The sequence below is a fragment of the Atractosteus spatula genome, chromosome 11 (genome assembly GCF_055471065.1).
Source record: "Atractosteus spatula isolate fAtrSpa1 chromosome 11, fAtrSpa1.hap1, whole genome shotgun sequence".
Classification (NCBI taxonomy): Eukaryota; Metazoa; Chordata; class Actinopteri; order Semionotiformes; family Lepisosteidae; genus Atractosteus; species Atractosteus spatula.
In genome coordinates this window covers 38,259,572-38,281,807 of record NC_142716.1, presented here as the reverse complement: position 1 = coordinate 38,281,807, position 22,236 = coordinate 38,259,572, and the positions used below count along the sequence as shown (strand labels likewise).

General features: G+C 41.1%; 3 protein-coding genes across 6 annotated transcripts; 1 reads left to right on the top strand and 2 right to left on the bottom strand.

The window, feature by feature from the left end:
* Positions 1–167: 167 nt before the first annotated feature.
* On the bottom strand, positions 168–10,168 carry jmjd6 (jumonji domain containing 6, arginine demethylase and lysine hydroxylase). Its single transcript, XM_088928358.1, has 6 exons — positions 9,793–10,168; positions 6,876–7,264; positions 6,081–6,367; positions 5,441–5,576; positions 5,071–5,209; positions 168–3,770 (listed from the first exon to the last, which is right to left on the bottom strand). The coding sequence occupies exons 1-6, from the start codon at positions 9,919–9,921 to the stop codon at positions 3,639–3,641; spliced, it is 1,212 nt and encodes a 403-aa protein (XP_088784484.1). The 5' UTR covers positions 9,922–10,168; the 3' UTR covers positions 168–3,638.
* A 575-nt stretch (positions 10,169–10,743) lies between these two features.
* On the top strand, positions 10,744–15,803 carry mettl23 (methyltransferase 23, arginine). Its single transcript, XM_088927809.1, has 5 exons — positions 10,744–11,014; positions 12,322–12,426; positions 13,322–13,559; positions 14,316–14,400; positions 14,668–15,803. The coding sequence occupies exons 1-5, from the start codon at positions 10,916–10,918 to the stop codon at positions 14,825–14,827; spliced, it is 687 nt and encodes a 228-aa protein (XP_088783935.1). The 5' UTR covers positions 10,744–10,915; the 3' UTR covers positions 14,828–15,803.
* A 698-nt stretch (positions 15,804–16,501) lies between these two features.
* Positions 16,502–21,699, bottom strand: srsf2b (serine and arginine rich splicing factor 2b). Of its 4 annotated transcripts, none has more exons than XR_016093759.1 (4): positions 19,504–21,618; positions 18,777–19,075; positions 17,439–17,541; positions 16,502–16,928 (listed from the first exon to the last, which is right to left on the bottom strand). XR_016093759.1 is itself a non-coding variant. In XM_088927723.1 (4 exons), exons 2-3 carry the CDS (start codon positions 19,827–19,829, stop codon positions 18,784–18,786), a joined length of 618 nt encoding a protein of 205 aa, XP_088783849.1. In that variant the 5' UTR covers positions 19,830–19,834; positions 21,642–21,699; the 3' UTR covers positions 16,502–17,541; positions 18,777–18,783. The 4 variants fall into 4 exon arrangements, 2 of the variants coding, with proteins under 2 accessions (XP_088783849.1, XP_088783848.1); XM_088927723.1 differs by adding an exon at positions 21,642–21,699 and having other exon boundaries at positions 16,502–17,541; positions 19,504–19,834; XR_016093758.1 differs by having other exon boundaries at positions 17,439–19,075; positions 19,504–21,620.
* Positions 21,700–22,236: the final 537 nt, after the last annotated feature.

The window sequence follows — 22,236 nt, the reverse complement described above, 5'->3', positions numbered from 1 at the left end:
CAGGAGTGTGGAAAAAAAAGAAGACTTTTCTACATTTTCACCCTTCAGTTTTTGTCTGGAGTTCATTTATTATTACCCAAATTCCCTGATTTATTAGCATTGGCCAGAACAACTCCCCCCAATGCACACAATACCAGCACCATCTCACACAATGATTAAAACAATGCTTTAAAACCCAGGTGCCATTTATCCTTCCTGATTTCATTTTCCACATTTTTAGAAGCTTTAAAATGTTTACGACAATTTTTAACCATTTGGAAAATGTAGCAAACACCTCAAGGAAAATTGCCTCAACTCTATTCTGTATACAAAAATTAAAAGCGTAGCAAAAACAATTAACCTTAGCTGCCTTCAGCAGATTTTTTTTCCAGGGCTGCTTTAAGGTAGAAATTTGAACTGGTTCAGCATGAACAGGCACTTATTAAAAAACAAAACATAAGATAGAACTGTAGCCGTCTTGCACGCTCAACAAGCATACATCAGTATTCAATGTATTTATAGCAAATGAACATTAAATGTTTTTTCTGAGGGGAAATAGTCATAAGGCTGTCAGATGAAACTTAACAGGTGCACCAAGAAAGTTTCATTTCTAGCACATTACATTTAAATTCAAAAGTTCATTCTGGTATAACAAATACTGGTGAAAGAGGTACATGCTCTTTAAAAATATCAGGTTTTCATGCTGATTTAAAAACGTACACCATTTTCACTAATAATAAATGAGTCAGACTGATTTTAAATATTCTGCCACTAGACATACAGTAATTGTTTCCTAGAAAAAAATCCAAAATTATTTAACATGTTTATTCTTTCCATTAATTAAACAATGAGTGAATCTGGGGGACAGATTGCAAAATAGAACTCTCATAAATGTTTATGGGAAGCAAAAAATGTTTCTGATCAATATAATAATGAAAGGTTGGACCCAGGTGCTTCTTTAATTCTTCCTATAACCAAAACCTACATTAAGTTATATTTTGTACACTGACTGAGCTGGCTTCTCTTGGGATTACCAGTCTTGCCAGTGTGTGGCAAATCCTTGCAAGGCTATATCCATCATGGAGATTTTCTAGCTTTTCTTAGGCTCATGCAACACAAGATTAGGATTATGCAACAGAAGGAAACTGACTCAAAAAAATGTAGGGATTGGCATAATCCCTCCATTTTTTACAATTTGTTATTTTACCAATATAATAAAAGTCAAAACACCTATGTTGGATCATGCATCTAAAATTGCTACTTAAACATGGCCTAGACAAGCAGCAATGAGCAGTTTCAATAAGTTGCCAAAGGCCAGGAAGATGGGCAATAAAGCTTAGCTGGCAGGAAAGCCAATAGACTGTAGACAAAGACCAGAGCTGGCCATACTATTTACAGATAACTCCACTCATTATATTGTTATTCTAGGGCCATGACTTTATTTGCCAAAATAATAACAAAAATTACAGTTTGTCTTTATAACTAAGAAACTAGTAAAAGAAAAAAATGAGACTTTGTTTTCTTCAAATAGGTAGCCAGCCATCCAGTGCACTGTTTTCCCAGACCAAACTCCATACCACAAAGATCCTTCAATAATAATTAAAGACTCTACTTTTTGTAATTTTATTACAATTTCCACTGATTATGTATTTATATTATCCATCTAGATAAGCTTACACCACATCAAACCCAAGTTTTATCAGGTGCAATAAAGTGCCCAAAACACAAATTTAACCATTGTAGTCAGGTAGGAATGCCACTTTACAGGCTAAACACAACAGTTAAGGTAATCGAAACGAACCATGGCTTTATTTTCTGCAGTTCCTGAACAGTGCGTAACAGGCGTGTGCCTCTAAAACAGACACCCATTAAAAGGTGCAAGAACAATGTACTCTATTCACTTCCTCAAATCCTTACCTTCAGCATAAAAAGTACAAAGGGATAAGCAACTCCTATAGTTTGATGGGGGAAACTACAAGGGGAAAACAACAAAGCTTTCTTGCTCATACTCTAGCACTACGACAATAAATAATTCTAAATAAATCCTTGTTTATTTAAATGTCAAGTGTTAGGTCTTTATCACAACTGAATTTAAACCGTTAACGTTTCTGACAAGCTGACTTTTACTACTGACTTATAAATAGTGGCGATTTTAAGGCTCCATTGGCTCCTACTACTTCTTTGACAGTTACTGTTCAAGATTATCTATAGCACTCAAGTTATATTTAACTGCTCTTGAAAAACCTAGATGTATTAAGATATAAGCTCTATTTAAGAGCAGAACTTGAATGGTTTAGTGTTGGGCAGTGGATGCTGTCAGACTCCCTATCAAGCAGCAGAGAAGACAGTAAATTACATGTATATACAGAAACCGTTTCAGATTTGGGCTTAAGGCATTAAGGAATTATGCAGTTCAACTAACCCCTCAGATAAAAAAAAATGATGTGCAGTGGAAGTAACATCAGCTACAAACTTGATTGAGAGTTTTAAGCAATAAAGCTATTCCTAGTGCACTAATGAACAGTTTTCCAGGATAGGCACATCAAAGGTCAGGATAAACCTTACTGTCTGCTACGAACCTCAGAGGGTGTGACTGCTATAGGACAAAGAGTTTTACATCTTACTGCCTATGCTACATCAGACTGAGAAAAATAAATACAGTGAAGAGCAGTACAAAGTGTTTGCACCAGCCCTTTTCTGCTCCAACTCCACAGACGATTTTAGACATAAGCTTTCAGATAGTATACAGCCATGGAAAGTTCTTTCCACACATTTTTTAGCATTTTACATTTTTTTTAAATCAATTTTGTATTTATGGTTAAACTTAACCATTCAATGTTAAATAAACCAACCTTAGGTACAAAAAATTTAAAACATCTAATCAGGCAAATGATATACAATACAGACATTTCAGTATTTTTTGACAAGTCTTTCACTCACATGAAGTAGAGGCAGCCTGCCACTTTTTCTAGCCTCGTTATGACCACAAATTAATCCCTTAACACAGTTTTCTTGTTAATTATCAATGAACATTTTTTTTTCTAATTTTCAGACTTAAGCATGTTCTGTTGTGGACCAAACCCTGTTCTAACTATCCAAATACCCAATATGATCAGATTTCACTGTCAACAAATTACAGACTGCTAGTTTTCCACCCAGATTTTCAGATAAATATGACTAGCTGCTCATCAAGTGAAGATTAAAGTCACTACAGAGCAGGTGGCTCAGCCCTAGGATTACGCCCTGTCTGCTCCTGCAGAACTTTAACGAAGTGCAGTAAAACACACATGATCCCCACAGGAGACAATACTTCTCCAAATCTTTGCGCTGACGATCTATCAAAAAGACTTTTGTGCAAGGAAAAAAAAAAGACTTGCTCATTTTGTTATTGGTTTCAATATAGAAAAACATTTAAGTGACATTACAACTTTCATCTCCATCTGGCTTAAAACACAACAGTTTGTTCAGTCACACAAATAAGACAATAGCTTCCAGGCAAACCTCTTATTAAAACAGTAAGAAGCATAGGTTTAAAACTGCATGCCTTGCACTCCAGCAGTTTGTGGATTCTGCTTTTCCTCGGGGAGGCAGAAGGCACACCCCCCTTTTCCTAACAGTTCCTGCTGGGAAGGACTGGGGAAAGGACACTGACATGGGTGTCACCGGGAGGAGCTGCGCTCTTTGTTCACACAGTCATCCTGAGTTGTTGAGTCACCATTTCCCATCATATTACAGGTCCTCCTCTTTTTTCTGCGGTGCGACATGGTGTCACCCTCTGAGCCAGACTCGCACTGCAGGAAAAAAACATCCATCAGTCATTACTGCTTCCCAAGTCACATCACACCATCATCAACCAACAAGCTACTGCATGGCGTTATGAATCCTCTGAACAGGCGCATTATAAAAGAAACTGCTTGAAATCACTGTATTCAGTACTTCTTAAAAGGAATAGTAAAATAAATCTGAATCTAAAAAAAATGGATGTGCACCACCTTTAAAATATTATAAAAAGAAAGATTGTTAGCCACCTCTACAGTGTTACACAACAACAAATAGAAACAAGTAACAAAAGCCAGAAGATAAGTGACTATTACAGTCATTCAAGTAAACAGCAGATTTCATCATGCATCCAAGTTAATCTCATTATAGCTTAATATTCAGACAGGAGATTTTCTTTCTCAGTTCATTTCATTATTGAGCAATTAATTACTGTAATTGCCAGTAACAAAGCCTCAAGACTAAGGAAAAATATTTCAATTCAGCACATGCTTACAGCCACTAGATGTCATCATACGCACACAAATATGTAGAAGTTTGTCATTATGGTGGTCTAATGTTTAAAGTTCTACGCAAGTCAGGTCTTACGCACCTGTTGTGAAACGTACAAGAGGAGGCAAACAAATCCTGGGAAAGCATACTTGGAGTATCACTCAAAATATCTTAATTATGAGGTACAAGATTAATAAGAAATAATATAAAGGCCTGGGCAAAATGAAAGTGTAGCAGTCTATCAAGATATGTAACCAATCCTTAACCTAAAGGGAGTGAAATATGGCCCAAATTGTTTGTAGAAATCACACCTCTTGTGCTGAGATATCAGGATTCTTTGTGACAGAAAAGCAGATATAAAGTAAAAATATGCAATCAGAATTTAGAGGAGGAGTCCAGGACTTCAAAGTTAAAGGCTTCAGAAGGAAATACTTAAGAATCAAGATACATTTCAAATTTAGCATTTTCTAGTGTAGACAAAAGGTAAAAATGTTTGTTGATTCTTTATTTGAGTTAGAAATTTCTGAATAGATTGTCTGAAGACAGAGAAGGAAGTTCAACTTAATGATGTTCCACAAAGGTGTTCCGCAATTGCATATAAAATATGTAAGATGCAGGAGTTTCTAATCACTGGCTAATGATTTCGCATTATATTTTTGCATTGCAATACCAAGGCTTCAAATGCTCATGAAAATGATCGCTCCTATCAATTCACTCTCCGTGCTAACTCAGTTTGGATTTCACTACTACTTTCAGTAGGAGTCCGTGGAGTCTGTCAGTGCTGAGCTGAGGGATGATGCGCTATCCACCAAGACATCTTACTTGAGAGTCCGAGTCAGAGGAGCTGGAGGATGAGGAAGAAGAAGAGTCGCTGGAGCTGTCTGAGGCAATGCCTGTCGACTCCTGCAGATCTACAGAGTCTGCTAACGCAGCCAGCTCCGGGCGTTCTTGCTTCAGGATCCTGGCACAGAAACAGAGATGTCAAGTAATCTCTGAAATGGCTATGCCTCTAATGTAACCATAAGAAAAAAAAAACGATTTATATAAACCTCATCACTTGATTAACTCATTCTAAAATCAATAATTGACTCTGAACAAAGAATTTGCTTTCACCTGCTCCTCAAACATAAAAATGGAACAACCCAGATATGGGGTAAGCAGCCTTAAAGTGAAGCCAAGTAAAGATTTCTACCTGTACCACTTCCTCGACAGTTTGGGTCTGCCTCTCACAGTCTTGTGCCATACAATGGGGAAATTAGTGGTACTTGCAAAGTTCTGTGTGACAGCAATTGTCGTGTCCAGATTGAGAACCACATGCCACCAGCCACCTGCATGTTAAAGGCAAGGACCAAGACATTAATACAATTCAGCAAGATTTTCTGTGTAAGTATTAAGAGATGCATGTACTATTATACATAATCAAAAATAGCTGGAAACCCATAAATATCGAATTAATGAATAATTGTTGAATTGATACAATGAGATATGATCCTCAGACACTACAGTCACAGAAACTGGCAGATACCAACTGTTGCTGCTACAGCATAAGATGAAATTCCCACAATAACAATATTCCCCCTGTCCTGTACAATTGTAAATTACATGAAAAGACTACAAAAGCTCTACATAATATGGAGAACACCCATAACAAAGGAAACAAATGAATCAAGACACAGCTTGAGCATTTCTCTTTACATGGGGGAATTCAGATTGGCCGGGTTTTATCAACATGGTCAGGATATAGCACTGAGGGCAAAACTAGGAACAATACAATATTTTCTGTAACGCAGCAAGGCAGATGCATAAAAATATGCTGAAATGGGCGAGCTGACCTGGAACAAAAACAGTCTCCCCAGGCTTTTGCAGGATCTCCAGTGGTTTGAACTCAGCAGGCCAAGTGGGCAGCTGAGTCCGAGGGTAGATGACACTGAACCAGGTGATGGCCTCATCCTGCTGGTTTCCCCCTTCGTCACGAGTCACTTTGATGAGCTCACGAGGTGTGTGGGTGGGGAAGAGACACCAGCGCTTGTGACCTTGGACCAAGGAATTCCAGGCACTGGTGCCCAGCGGGTCAATGTGAATTCCAGTGCCTGAGCGTCCTGGGCCCATCACAAACCACCTGCACGTGACAGACAAAAAACAGCTTGATATTCTAGGCTGTGCATACACACAGCAGAGAAACCAAGGTACATGACGCAATGCTGTTTGTGGTGAACAAGGGATCAGGTGCAAAACCTTACATTACATGGCATAGATATTGGTGGCAATATCATGAAGAATAAAAAAATGAATGCTATAATAATAAAACTTTGCCAGGTAAAACCTTTGAGTATTCTATATAAACCTATAAAACCATAACAAACTGAAAAATTAAAGAACTACATAGAACTGTACTTTCTTAAATATCAGAAAGCTTTCAGTATCTCCCTACTTATTTACTAATTTTAATGGGTTATTTGGTAGGAAATTATCCTAAGAATGAACTTCCTCCTCAATTGCATACAGTACATGATAAAAGCCTTTTGCAAAATATTCTCCTGCCGTGTAATTTGGATCTCTTCTTCTGAAATTTGACAAATTGAGATGTCCCGAAAGCTAGTCTGCCATCTCCTCCTTCCTGCTCTTACCTGTAGGGTGGTCTGCGCTTCTCCCCTGCGAACTGGAAGAGGTCGTCCCTGAAAAAGATGGGCACTTCGTAGTCCTCCAGCAGCTTGCGGCGCTTGGCGTGCTCCCCGTAGCTGCTGTCGAAGATGTAGAGGGGGCTGTCGTCACGCGTGGACTCCATGTACTCCACGTAATACTTCATCTTCATCTTGACCGAGTAGCCGTCATTGTCCTCCCCGCACTTGAACTTTTGGTTACGATATTTGCGCTTCAAACGCTCCAGGGTCCACTTCTCCTGGGCCGGCCAGTTGTTCTGGCAGCTGAGCAGCACCACGGGCTTGTAGGGCTTCTCGTAGCGCTCGATGAACTCCTCTGGAGACAGATGTCGGCTGTCCACCCTCTCCACGTTATCCTAGAATAAAGCAGAGGTTACCACAAGTTCTGAGAACAGCAGTAACACGCTGACCTACACATTCCAGTACCTGGGCAAAGCTCAGTCCTCCAAGAGCACAAACACTCAACAGCTTGGCTAAAGTCTGCTGATTTTGCACAGCTCGGAGAGAACACAAAAGGGACAGGCAGTGATATCAGAGGATGCACATATGGACTACAACACCAAGGGCAAGTCTGGGAAGGCTGGTGCGAACTGGGGAAAGTGGGGAGGGTGGGCACAGAAATATACTGCAAAAAATAATTTTATATCTAAGGTTACTGCACATGTGGACTGAAACCACTGGAAATTAATTCATTTTAAATATTACAGCTTATGATGAAAAATGCCTCATCAATAAAAAATAAATAACCAATATCTGATTAACTCAAGCTGTCCTGAGTAAAATGCAATTCTTCAGGAAAAAGCCCCTCAGGTGCAGCAGAAAATGTTTGCTTGACCTTGAACTTCAGCTTCAGATGTGAAATAGAAAAGTGGCATTTCTAACCTCATACTCCAAGAGTACATATTCCCAGAAACCATTTCCAGAAGGTTATTTAAAGTTTACATAGATATATTTAATCAATAAAATAATATTTACATGGGAAACCTAGGAGAGTGGCATGGATAGAAATTGATACATTTTGCAGAATTAAAATCTTTGTCACAGACAAAATAACACATTAAAGTGCCTTTCTACAAAATTCTAATACCAGAAACCCCTACACTATAGGACCAGTATCCTGTTCCAAGCCTAAACTGCTCAAGAACAGAAACAGCCCTAATCAGAGTCTCAGGGGCCTGTGTCAGTGTTTCCATTCACAGCCTCTCTCAACTCATTTTAAGAACAAAATCACGTTACTTCTGAAACAGACAGCAAACAGAACTTGTTTACTGCCAGACCTCTCTAGCTCGCTGGCTCTGCTGTTTCTGTGTATTAATAGCCGCCCCCACCAGGAGACTGTGTTAAGTGTGCAGTGCTGCTGGAGTACGTGCAAGACATGAGCAGGCCATCTCCTCTGCATCGCCAGCACAAACTCTCCAGACTGCTAGGCCAGGCACAGAGGGCCAGGGGAACCACTCACTGCTCCTGTTAAAGCCTATTATATCTTTGCATGCAAGAAGGGAGGTGTGTTTCATTACAAACTTTTCTTGGCTTGACACCAATTTAAAAAAACTCTCAAGGACAACAGGTCTATAAAAAAAGCCTATGGTAACACATAAAAAGGTATTCAGAAGAAGTGTTCAAACTAGGGAAACAATTTCTCCTATACTAATTGACGACAAAGGGAAGAAATTTCCAGCTTTGCAAATGGGGAGCTTCTAAGAGTTTCAGCTCACAGGTAGTTAAGGTCCTTTTGTTCCATGTGTAATCTAAGAATATTGGCACATAAATGGTCAAATGCTCTCTTTTGACCACTTCAGCATCACATGTGAGTCAATCGATGTTAATCAAGTGAACTGGTTCCATTAATCCAGGAATGACCAAATGTTTCTCAGTGTTCCTGAAACTATAGGGCATCAGTATTTGCATTTCACAGAGATCATTAAATTACATAACGTGTACCACATCACCAGCTTCAGTGGTCAAAGCTGCTGAGGAACTCACGATTTAAGGGTGACCCATTAAAACCTGCTGGCTTGTGGCGCTGTACAAAGGAAGGCCACCCCGATATATACTCTTTAACAGTAGCAATTAATTGAAGATTTACATGACATTCGCAACACCCACTGAAGAATACACAAGATGGGAACCATACTGTATAATCGGTTTAGAGAATATCTGTCTTAATTATAATTCTGGCAATAATCTTCTTTTAGGAGGCGAGATCGAGTCTGTGGTATCGATTTCAAGTTATCAAATTAGATATTTGAACTGAAGCCCTCAAACAAATTTAATCTCTATCTTGCTCCTGAAGAGCAAGACAAACCAGGAAACGTTTATTAGCACATTTCTCGGGATCAACCGCACACATTTTAAATTACGAGTAAGCTACCCAAACGCCAAGTATGAAGGTTTTGCCACCGAAAAATAATAAACATCCCGCTTAGCTCTGATTTTAGACGTCAATCGGGCGGCTCTGCGAAAGACACGTTCGCTACCTGTTCCGACCAGATGCGCACGGGTGGCCAATTCAGTCTTAAGCCTAGTGCAAGACAGTCTAACGAGCTAACCACATGGCCAAAGAAAGCTTCTTGGCAAGGGCTTGGTGACTTTAAAAAATAATCACGGGGCATCACTCAGGAGCAGAGGGGCGCAGCAAACAAAAAAGGAAGAACTTTCGCTAGTTTTAAAAGCAGTATTCCTCTGAACCATAAGCGCTTTATAAAAGGGGGAGAAAGAAGAGTTGGGCTGGTTGATGACTAGGGAGGCGAGCTAGTTACACATGTAATCGTGCGCCTCCGCACGTCCTACAGAAAGTGTTGCCGGGACGAGCACAGGCGCACGTCTCTCATCCCCAACTTCTCACTTACATCCCATACGGAGAAACACGTCGCTAGGGGGTTACCTTGACTGTCCGGTGTGATAAATCGAAATTCTCGTAGTACCCATGTTTCGTCCAGTCTAATGAGTCCTTCAGTTCGGGTCTGGCGCTCTTTTTCGCCTCTTTAATCCGCTTCTTACTTTTATGGTTCATTTCTTCGCTGCGACAAAAGAACCGGACTGTAGCAAAGTGATACTGCTTTATTGACACTGTGCTTAGAATAAACTAATGAACAACAAACAGCCTAAGACGAAGATACAGCGTCTGCGAACACTTTTTTTTTGTCGTGTTCGCAGAAGTCGAACCTTTTACTTCGGCACCGAGCCACAGTTTTAAAACCCAAGACCCTTCATTTCTAGAAATTTCACGCCGCCACACTCGCTGCTTGGAGTTGAAACCTAGCACGCGCACTCCCTCCCGCTCCGCCCTCGTGACCGAAAGTGGTTGTTGATTAGTAAACGCTCGTGGTAGGAAGCTTGGCCTGGCGATTTGATTGGACGAGACAGAGTCCCCGCCTCCGCCACCGCGGGCTCATCTGAACTCTCATTGTAAAGGTTGGTTGTCGCGGGAAGCTCCTTTAAGAATAAAGTGCGTTAGTGTCGGCTAAATAATATCCAGTTTCCTGACTCGCCATGTTGAGAATAAGGAACGCTCATATGTCATTTTACATAATTATTGTGTATTTCTTTTCCATATATATAATAGTTTTTCTTTTTGACTGGGGTAGATCACACAAGTTAAAAGGAACAATTAAAAAGTGATAACAATAGGCTATACTTTCATTACATCGGTGTTGTCGTGCTGTAGCCAGAAGAACGCACAGTGCCAAAAATTATCACGGTAATATAAAGTACCCTAAGTTTGCGTAGTTGCATGTTCTATTACATCTATAAATAATGTTTTAGGTGTGAGCGGTGTGCGCAGGCGTACACGCGAGAGATGGGGCGGAAGTGAAGTTGAATTGTTGGAATGTTTCCCTCAGCAGTGATGTCTACCTTCTACTATCGCTGTAGACCTCACTGATCTTCCAATGTAACTGCTGTATTTTAATTGTCGTAATTGTTCTCGTAGTTGCTCATCTGTTTCTTCTGAGGTGATAGTGAGGGCATGATGTTTCCGTAGTTGGTGTAGTTAGTTTAATAGTAGAATGAGCGAGACGGAGGAGTTGAGGACTGGACTGAAGCAATTTAAGTTCGAAGACGAAGGACAGACTGAATCACAGTCCTTGATTGTTTCCATACCTGAGGTTACTATGTTAAAGTTTGTTATTTTTTTCATTTCTTAAATATGTGATTCAAGTAATACAACGCAATTGGATAGTCAATGTCACATTACCTTGATGTAAACCTAACAGCAATATCAAGTCTTGACTTCTATCGTTTACTTGAAGGTTTTGTTACAGATAGCAACTATTTATACATCATATATATATATATTCGGGAGTAATCTGAGTGAAGTACCTTGTACAAAGCTGCAACAGCATCTCACCTAGGATTTGAACCCAGAAATGAAACAGCACAAGGAAAACAAGTACTGTATAGTTTTTAGTAACTTAGTAAGAAATAAATAATGTACGATGGATTGAATACAGGTGTTTAAATTATACCATTCTAACAGTTACTAATTTGTCAAAAACAACATGTTCTAATTTTGGTATATGGGCAGTGTATGTTTTTGTATCCACAGTAGGGGGGTGTCTTCTAGCAGTCGACATTCCTTAGCAGAGAAATCTGATAAGTAAAAAAACTTTAAATAAAATGGCGAAACTTATACTATTGTAACGCAACGGGGGCTCAGGCGGGCGCCCTTGCCGCATCAGGTCGGCCCCACACTGTCCGGGGCTCGAACCCGGGACTTCCGCGTCTCTCTGCAGCGACCCAGCCCCGTGAGCTAAAGAGAGATCTCTCTCCAGCCCAGTAGCTGTAGTCCTGCTATCATAGGGAAGGGCGGTGACGTCACCTGCTCTGGTACGCCGGCTCTTACACAGTACCTGACGGCCGTAAGCGTTACACTCTCCCCCGCTTAAATCGCCGTCCCCGGCGAAGGGCTATCCCACCCCGCTTCTGACACCAATGTAACGCAACGGGGGCTCAGGCGGGCGCCCTTGCCGCATCTGGTCGGCCCCATCCCGACTGAGGCTCGAACCCGGGACTTCCGCGTCTCTCTGCAGCGACCCAGCCCCGTGAGCTAAAGAGAGATCTCTCAACAGCCCAGTAGCTGTAGTCCTGCTATCATAGGGAAGGGCGGTGACGTCACCTGCTCTGGTACGCCGGCTCTTACACAGTACCTGTCGGCCGTAAGCGTTACACTATCATTAATCTCTAGAGTAGCACTGGTGGGTAGGAGTGTGTACGTATTGGGGAGCGTTTTAAGGCATGAGCTCCTAAATAGATCTGTTCACTTGAAGCTGGGTACACTGTCCAGTTCTGGTACCTAGATTTGAGGCATCGTCCCGACTCGCATGCTAGGCTGTACGTGGTGTGTGAGGGGTCAGGAGCTGACCTCCGTTAGCCCTCTGAAGAATCAGCCACCGTTTCGGCGAATCTCTTGCAGGTCGTGGACCCCCAGTATGGGATGTACGTGTGGCCCTGCGCGGTGGTGCTGGCGCAGTACGTCTGGTGGCACAAAGAGGAGCTCGGGGGGAAGGATGTGCTGGAGGCAAGTGGTTTAGAATCTGCTGAATCACGTGAGACCTCAGGAATCGGAGCACTGCAGCTTACGAAGAGACTGCGGCTTGCCGCCGTTGCATGAAACGAGTGCTTAAAATCGAACTCTTTGCTCTTTGCTAAGCGGATGTACACTAGTATGAAGAGTACAATGCTTTTATGGGTCCTGCCCGGCTGTATGGATACAGTGGGCCCTGCGTTCCCATCATTCACTGAACCAAGGCAATAATAAGAAATTCGGGCACAAATCACAAATAAACTATACCCATTGTCTTTTCCCATGCTGCCAGGTGGGCACAGAGATAAGGTTAGAAGGTTGCAAACAAGCATGAGGGGGTCATTCAGCCCATCTTGCTTATTTAATAGTTTAATAGCCAGCAGGATCTAAAATTTTATCCACACCCATTTCTTGAAGCCTAGGGTTTGGGCCTCAGTCACACTTGACGCCAGACACCCACTATTGGTTGTATAAGGAAGTGTTTCCTACTCTCTGGTCCTGACTGGACTTCCTTTTAGTTTTCGGCTGTGACCCCTGTCACACTTGGGCCACGTCATCTCTCGATCCTTTTGTTTTGGATTAAAGATGTAGCTCGTCTGTTGGCACAATGGGCTCAGCGCTTGCCTGGATGCTGGTCTATTGGTCGGAAATGGGCCTGTGATGGTGATCCAGGTCTCTGGTGGACCTGCACAGCTTTAATTAATGTGATCTGTAGCACAACAGGAAAAATATGGTTACTCCTTCTCCAAATGCTGCAAGTGATTTCACTACCAAGGTCAATGTCCTTCGGCCAGCGCCTGCTGCCTGAGCTTTGTAGTGTCTCGATGTCAATGAAACTGACCTCACTGCGTCCCCGCTGCCGTCCTGACCGGGCTGTCTGGTTCTGTAGATCGGAGCGGGGGTGAGCCTGCCGGGTGTGGTGGCAGCGAACTGCGGGGCGCACGTGATCCTCTCGGATGACGCGGAGCGGCCGCAGTGCCTGGAGAACTGTCGGCGGAGCTGCGAGGCCAACGGCCTGTCGGACATGCGTGTGATGGGGCTCACCTGGGGGAGGATATCTCCGGACATGCTGCTCCTGCCTCCGCTGGACATCATCCTCGGATCGGATGTCTTCTACGAGCCGGAGGGTGAGCCTGCTGTTTTTTGGGAGCATGTCTTGGTTTCTTTCTCCACCCCCCCTTTTCACAAGGATATAACAGAGCACATGACTTGTAGTAATGACACTTCATCAGTTTCAGTATTTCATCTGTGTCTTAAAGGAGAAAAGCAGGAGAATTTAAGGGGGAAATGCTTTTGTTTATTCCAAATACACCTGCTGTCCAATTCTGCTTGTGCCCTTGTGTTGTTTAGTCTGTGAACCACAAGTAGACCTTTTTGACTAGCTTTTAGGATGTTAAAAATATTTAAGTTGGCTCCGCCAACTCTCATGTTCAAGACCTAAGAAATTCATTTTCTTTAATCATTTTTGGTGTGATATTTTTTTGCTAGAGATGGTTCTGATTTGTATTTCATTCAGCTCATTGCTGTGATACAAAAGCAGTAAGTTCCTGTTCCAAGTTTTGGATGAAGTACCACAATCTGACACTCAGGAAGAGTTAGTGGATTCACAGGAGTTGACTTTTTAAATTGAACTCCCATTAATTGATGATCCATGAATCCTGCTTTGCTTAAGAGGTACTGGCAATGCATGTGAAAAATTTAATACCAATTAGTTCATTTTAAGTAAGATCAGAAATGGAATGAAAAGACAAATCATCTGACCCTTGAGGACAACCCTTGACTATACTATCCCTAATTAAGATATTAAGAATAAAAATTACAGCCTCCCATTTATTGAAATGATTTATATAGATATCACTAGAATGTTTGCGTTTCCTCTGCAGACTTTGAAGATGTCCTTGTGACCATCTCCTTCCTATTAAGGAGGAGCACTCAGGCACAGTTCTGGATGACATACCAAGAGCGAAGGTGAGGGTTTATACTAAGTATACTGTATAGTGCAATGTGAAAGCATTGTTGAATTGCATTTTTTACATATGTTTGGCAGAATAGCCCCCCCTCCAAAAAGCTGCTTTTGTTTTATTCAGTTACTGGCTTATTTTGGTTACCCTCTTGTGTACGATGGCTAACTTGGTTCTAGTTTTACTTCATTAAAGCCTGGTTACTAATGACCTGTCTCTTTAGCCAGCATGCCCAAACTGCAGCCTTGTGTGAATACCAACTTTTTTTTTGTAGTGCGGATTGGTCCATAGAAGTTCTTCTCCGCAAGTGGAACCTGCAGTGTGTTCACATTCCTCCAGAAGCATTTCATGCTGATAAACAGTGCTTGGCAGGGTCAAACCTGCCCGGAAACCACACTGTGCAAATGATGATCATCACTATGAAGGAGCCTTGAAATAGTGATGCTGAAATTACATGTGGAAACGGATAAATGGACCTCATCGACACTGTCCTGCCAAATACAAACCTACTCATTTAGTGTAAGCGTAAATAATACAAGCAACTTTGTGTAAGAATTAATCTTATTTTGCTGGAATTAGTTTCATATACCTACAGCTGGATGTCTAAATTAATAAAGGTTTCTCTCCATCATCTTCAAGTCTAGGGAAATGATAGGGTACCAGAAGTCAGGAATCGATACATTTACTGTATAGGCAAAGCAGCTGTACAAAAAATAAGCACAAGCAGGTTCCAGCATCAGAATTTCCTTAAGTTTGGTTCAGAACCACCCCAAACCTCTAAGCATCTTCCCTTAGATTCTTAATATTTGATTTTAGTTATAGTTGGGAGAGATGTACTGAAGGTCTATTCATCTCTATGGTTGTCATCCTGGCTCAATGGAGACTTGCAGTAGCTATTTATACTTTCTAATAAATTGTACCATTTTATTTATATAGGAGAAGCAAATCACACAGACAAAAGTACTGGGTCATAATTTGAAACATTTCTGCTTGAAGCACAATGAGAATGACTACTTCACTAAGCATAAGCAAGCCCAAGCATATGTTAATTTGGCTGGTACTACCTCCTTCCCCAAGGAGTTTTCAGTTGTACCTATTAAAGAAAATGGGCAAGTCCAGGTGAAATAGTGTCCAACCATTTAGGCTAATTAAAAGGCAAGAGCCCCATCTGCTAATCTCTACTACTGCTAAGGTAAGACTAATGTGACTGCATGGAATAGTACACAGCCTTTTCCAGTCATTGCAATCTTTCTTGCTTAGTAAAACTGCTTAATACAACTGAAAAGGCTAGTTTAATATTGTGCAGGTCAGCACATTACAAGTTTACAGATTAAGTTTACATTATGGTATTTGAAATCCTGTACATATTAAACTTGCATGTCATTTGAATAAAGCTGTACACTAAACAAACTTGGCAAGAACCATTTTTATGGTTAATCTAATGTACAGATATGACAACCCAATTTGACTACCACCAATTCCTTGTTCATTCCAGCTTCAAAAGGCCTTTTGAATAACTTGCTGCAATTCCTTCATTCACTGAAGTGAAATTTCATGAAACATGAATCCCACCAATAAAAATGTAATCCTTCTAGTCCAGTTAAATGGAGATTTGTATTTGCATCCAACAGATCAATTCCAGGTCCAAATTGGCAATGCTAGTCAGCAGCATTAAGGAGAGAAATACCAAGACTTTTGAAAAACTATCCCAAATCCTAAACTGGAATATCCTAGAAGAAAAGCCTGCAGAACTATTTTTAGCACAAACTATTTGAAGTAGGTTATTCACATCAACCACAGAAGTAACTGGGTTCTAAAAACAAAATGGATGAACCAAACCTGGAAAAGCATCTAAAATGTAACGGCTTGCATAAATTCTAATCAAATACTATAAGTTGCACTCCCCTTTCTTGTGGTATTACCGATGAAGTTTAGGATGCATGAACACTTAGCTACAGAAGCACAGTTTAAACAAACAACTCAGGTTGTGGTTTTGAGCAAACTGTTTTAATGGCTGGAACTGTATGGTCTTCTACATATGTATTGTCTGTGGTACCCCCCCACAATTACCAGCATTCATGCGAGAAACAAAAATAAGGTAAAAAACATTACACCAAAAGAATTTTAATAGCATTCACATGAGTGGTTATCAGTACAGAATACATCATAGCAAAAGAATTACAAGGGAATGCACCAAGAACAATGTATAGAATGCAATTAAAATGCATTTCTCAGTTTAACAAGTTACCATTACTGAAAAACCATAAGGTGTGTATAAGAATGGCAAGATGTGCTCACTGTATGCTCCAATTAAAATTACCTAAATGAGGGGTGGGAGTTGGGGGATGACCCATGGTGCAGCAGACCGGCATTTTAGAAAAGAAAAAATCTGCAGCAGCCCTTTTATGCATCAGCACGCCAAGGCATCGTTACACTGGAGCAATCGGGAGAAAACTGGAAACAGCCAAGCACTCTGCACTGCAACACGCCACCTTAACAGCTAACCAGCAATACTCAACTGCTACACAACTGCGCCTAGTGCACAAAAAATACACAAGAGAAAAGATTAGAATCACAATAAGAAAAACTGTCATTTACAAAGATGCAATTCATTAAATCAGTGCTGGATTCATTTAAACTGAGCTACTCAATATTGGTAAATCCTAATTTGAGAAAAATCAGCTCTCTCCTGGTTCTTTTTGGAGAAAAATGTGTGCTAATAAGAGCACCTAAATGTTAGAAATATCAAAATTTATCCTGCAAAGCCAAAATTGGAAAATAGCATTTTTAGACTACCATATGCTCCCTGGGCCACGTGTTTATACTCAAAACTATATACAAAAAGCCTCAGCACTGCATCACATTAAAACAGAAAAACAAATTACCTCACTTACAAGCCCATAAAGTATCTGACGTTCTTCCTATTCAATGAATTACAAGAAATTGGAAAACATGGCACAAAATAAAAATCAGCCTTGTTATTCTAGGCAACTCAAAGCAAATGAAACTCCTTTAAAACCTTGGAAACTAATTTACAATAATAACCTTTTAGCCAGCAAATTTCTCTTGGGGAAAGGGGGGTCCTCAGCCTGAGACCTTTACTTTCGATGGGGTGTCCTCAGTGGGATCGGTCATTCACGTGAACAATCTAGAAAGAAAGAGAGAGGGGTGAGCAAGCAGCAAAGGCAAGAGAAGCGTCATGGCTGACTACCTTTACTTCAGAGGCACTATCTAATACTGTACATTAAACTTAGAAATCACTATGCATTCAAAGACTAACTCAGGTTAACTGCAGAAGTCCTCATTTAGTTTGCTGTTACCTTCAAGTTTGCAAGTGAGGTGGTAGACACTCCTCAGCCATGCCAACGTCTAAGTTACTGATAAATGTAGGGCTTAGACAAGAAAATTCTCAGTGCTTGTGTAGAACCAGCACCATAACCAGCCTATGGATGTAGGAAAGGCAACCAAAGTATTCACAGGTTTGTATTTTTACTGTAAAGGGATTTTATACATTAAGTCCAATGTTTAGAAAAAGTCTTGGGAAAGTGCAAATTTTACTTAAACAATACTTTGACCTTTATATGTCCCTGACATGAACAAATAGGCGCACAAACCTTTTCACTCTCCTGCTTTAGTGTGTGAGCCCACAGTCATGACCGCATGACCTGGAGGACAATGCAAGGCTCCTCTCCATTGTCCTGCAGACGTACCTCAACACCACCTCATTACTGACTGTGACCGACCTGCTCCAAAGCATACCCCAACAGCAGGAGGCGGCCCCTGGGCGGATCACACAACCTCTAACTGCACAAACTGCCCCAAACTCCACTTTTGCAAACAGGAAACAGCAGCTTGGAGGAGAAAATTCCACATTTTTGGTGAATATATTTTACTTCTGTACCAGTCTTAACTGCAAAATATTTACTTCATGTACAAATACAAATTGCTGAAACTGAACAATTTTCAAAAATTACATCAAAGTGATGCAAGTTGTATATCCATTATACAAACTATGGCAAGTTCAGAAATGTACAAGTCAAGTAGCTTTCTCCAATCTACTGCACCTTCAGTTAACATCACAAAGCAAGAAAAACAGTTCAAAACCTTTTGGGTTTCTTCCAGAAATAGTTTCTTCTCAGTCTTGCCTTTTAGGCAGAAGTGTCACATAACAGGTACAAAAGGCTGGAGAAAGACTACTATTATAGAACAGCTTTTTAAAATCATGCTTGAAGCAAACCATAAGGATGCCATAAATCCCAACCCCATCCCTCAACAGCTAACCCCTTACCACTAACAGTACAATCGTGTTAAACACATGCTGCCCTACTGCTGCTCACTCACATGCCCCAATGCCAACGCATGTACTCATTCAGCTGCACTTACCATAGCTTCACGAGGAAACCGCTCCTTCCTCTTCTGGGGACTTGGGCACACTCTTCGACCTCGATCTGGACTTGGAGTCTCTGTTGGAGGGCGGCGTGCGACTTCTGGACCGGGAACGGGACTTGGACCTGGAGCGGGATCTGGACACGGACTTGGACTTGCTCCTCCGTGGAGAGCGGGATTTGGAGCGGGAGCGGGACCGGGAATAGGAGCGGGAGCGGGATCTGCTATAGCGGGAGCGGCTGCGAGATCGGGACCGGCTTCTGCTGCGGGACCGGCTGCGTCTACGGCGGCGAGGACTGCAAAAAGAAAAGACCGCAAACCCTTATCTTGGCCCCTCCTATAAATACCGCTTCTTTTTGAACGGAAGGAATATCGCCATCTAGGCGATACAGAACTTGACTACCTGCTCCCCTGCGACTCAGTATAAGCCCCTTTCCTAATCAGGACTTAAGCACTACCAATAACTGGAGTTCTCCATATAAGTGTCAAATCTTTAAGATCCCTCCACAAAATGTAACCTGAATGCAGATAATATTGAACTTCACCCCACGTTTTTTTAAAAGCAACGTGTGCGCGCGTTACTACACTTTGCAGTTCTTTGTTCTGCATCCAGGAGTCTCCCCCACAATGCGGTTGATCTAGCCCCGGAGCCAGCGCCGTTTAACCCGCTGAAGCTCCACCGCCCAGCCCTCACCTCCTGCTCCGCCGGCCGTAGCCACTGTACCTCCGAGGCGGGCCGCCACGCCGGCCGTAGTGCGACTCCGGTGGCCGGCCATACCGGGCCATCTGCACCCGCAGCTCGCGCCCGTCCAGCACCGCGCCGTCCATGGCGTCCATGGCGTCTTCGGCGTCCCGCTTGTCGTGGAAACGGACGAAGGCGAAGCCGCGGCTCTCCTTGGTGTACCGGTCCCGGGGAATGTAGACGTCTCCGACCCGGCCGTACTTCTCGAAGACCCGCCGAAGAGTCTCCGGCGACGTCCGGTAGGTCAGGTTATCCACTTTGAGGGAAGTCATGCCCTCGACATCGGGCGGCGGCCTACCGTAACTCATTTTGTCTCAAGAGGGAAAAAACAAAAACACACCGTCTAGAAACTCAAACCCGCTCAGACACCCTACTTACTTGTACTTTCACTGTTGTTATTTTCAAGCTGATAATCTACCCAATAACCATAGTAACACTTAGTACAAAAAACCACGCTACGCACACCAACAAAGCACAACTAGCCCTGCTTTCGCTCTCCACACCAAATGGCGGATTGAGCGCCCAAAAGCTGCTATTTATAGACACTCTTTTAAAACTATCATTATTTTATTCTAAATTAATCAGTATCCACACATTACGGTATAAACATCGCTCTTGAGTCTGTAAAAATATTTCTAAAATAAAAATCTTGTTATTTTCAGTTTGTTTTTGGCGATATTTTGCCTAGCAAACCGGATGTGACACCGGAAGTTAATTATATGAACGTTCATTAGTAGGGAAGTTTGAAAAATCGATTGAAACTCCACGTAGAGTGTTAAAAAGTACATAGTATTTATCTCTTAGTATGAAATGTGAGGTACAATTTTGCCTTCTAATTCTTTCAGTCATTAGTCATGTTGTCCAGAGCTTTTCCAAGATTAGGAACCATTATCGATTAACAATGCCAACAACTACCGAAACATGACACCGTGTAAAGTTATAACTCAGTAACAATATAACAGTTATATTACTGTATATGAAACGATGGATTATAGTTTAATGCATCTGCCAATGTCCATTAAAACGAAACAGTCAATATTTTTGCAGCTGTGTTTCCTCTCAGATTTTAAATCACACTACAAGGAGAGAGACATTTAGTAAAATGCAAAAAAATCTAGATAAGGGTGGAAAATAAACCGTGTTTTAGGGCATTATTGGAGCACTACGTTGTTGGTTAAAATTGGTTTCTACTTTACAGAATGGTTACTGAATGTAAACAGTTCTTTCATAGTTCAATGACAGATTAAAGAAGAGATCTGACAAGGGTGGTTCTAGTACTGTATGTATTTAAGTCAAGCAAAAATAACCTGATGATGTAACCAGAAACTTAAAAATACGATATCGGCCCTGTGTAAGTTTGTTTTTACCGCCCAGAGGACCAAGTTCACGTACACTTGTCATCGTTGTTATTACTATTAATTTTAGAAGCAGTAGTAGCATAGCAGTAGTACAATTCTAGTGGTACCGCAGTTGCAGTTCAGTACCAGTAGGACTATAGAGTTGTTGTTCACAGTAATCGTAGCAGCAGAAGTATAGTAGTCTATCGTTTCATTTATCGATATCGTTTTATATTATAAACAGTAAACGTAAATACTCGACTTCTAAAAAAACATAACGTTTTAAAAGGAATAAGTTCACAGGATCTTAATATAGACTATACAGTATATGTGAGTTTTGGGATCTTGGCATGCCGTTGAATGTCATTCAAAGCACACCATGCAGAAAATACATAATTAACTCGAAATTTACACGAGGCACGTGCAGTGTCAATAACCGAAACATTAATTGAATATAAATAAATCAAGCATAATATGAAGCCAAATATTTTATGTGAGAACCTATTTAAACTAGCTGATGCGGTTTTGAATGTTACTGTTTATATGATCTAATGTAATAAGTTACTTAGCCGATAGAGACTGGACATTTACACCTGTTCCTGCGGTTGCACCAAGTATCCCCTCGCCGAACTCTCGCTACCCTCACAAAAACGTAGGCTTTTAAAAAAATAATTTCATTGTGATTACAAATACAGTAATTCTAAATATATGATATACTAAAATACCGAGCATTGTACAGTGAAGGTAAAAAGACGAGCAATATTTAAAAGATTGTAGACTAACCTCTTCAACTGGAGAGCATATGACCAACTATGAAACTGGTGTGGAAACTAAATCTGTGCCCTTCTGTCTATTTATGTACTACGCGTACTTTGTGTGCTTTCCAAAACCTGTTACAACACTGTCTCCGGGGTCAGAGATACCAAAGACTGGAGCAAAGCGTAAGATTCTAGTGTAAAATTTGAGACTCCTTACTGGTTTCCTGAATGTGAGGAAATGTGTGTGTCCTGTTTGATTCTGTTCTTGCTTTTTTGAGAGAATGGAGCACACACCAGTTTAAGCGATTTCTGGTTATTCTCCTCTTTAAAAATGTTAACACATTAAATAATTTAAAGAATAAGAAAACTGTAAAAATGTTTTAACTGCATGTGATATTCAATCAGTTTCTGTAGTTAAGGGCTGATGTATTATTTTGAACTCTGAATCACACAACCTGACAGCACAATTTTATATAGGCTTATTACTCTACTTGATATTTAGTTGCGTTATTTTATCTCATAAACATTCATGTAGATTCATGTACATGTTTCATTTCCATGATTAAATACAGACATTCAATTCCTACAGATACAGACTAGCTCATGTGTCCGATGTCCGG

Bases quoted from the DNA above. Each gene is read 5' to 3' on its own strand.
- jmjd6 (XM_088928358.1), bottom strand. From the start codon at position 9,921: ATGAACCATAAAAGTAAGAAGCGGATTAAAGAGGCGAAAAAGAGCGCC. The intron at 5,577-6,080 runs GTCAGCTCGCCC...TTTAACATGCAG, and splicing joins GGAGACTGTTTTTGTTCCAG to GTGGCTGGTGGCATGTGGTT. The intron at 5,210-5,440 runs GTAGAAATCTTT...TTTCTGTGCCAG, and splicing joins CTGTCGAGGAAGTGGTACAG to GATCCTGAAGCAAGAACGCC.
- mettl23 (XM_088927809.1), top strand. From the start codon at position 10,916: ATGAGCGAGACGGAGGAGTTGAGGACTGGACTGAAGCAATTTAAGTTC. The intron at 11,015-12,321 runs GTTACTATGTTA...AATCTCTTGCAG, and splicing joins TGATTGTTTCCATACCTGAG to GTCGTGGACCCCCAGTATGG. The intron at 12,427-13,321 runs GCAAGTGGTTTA...CTGGTTCTGTAG, and splicing joins GGGGGAAGGATGTGCTGGAG to ATCGGAGCGGGGGTGAGCCT.
- srsf2b (XM_088927723.1), bottom strand. From the start codon at position 19,829: ATGAGTTACGGTAGGCCGCCGCCCGATGTCGAGGGCATGACTTCCCTC. The intron at 19,076-19,503 runs GTACAGTGGCTA...TTCTTTTTGCAG, and splicing joins CGTGGCGGCCCGCCTCGGAG to TCCTCGCCGCCGTAGACGCA.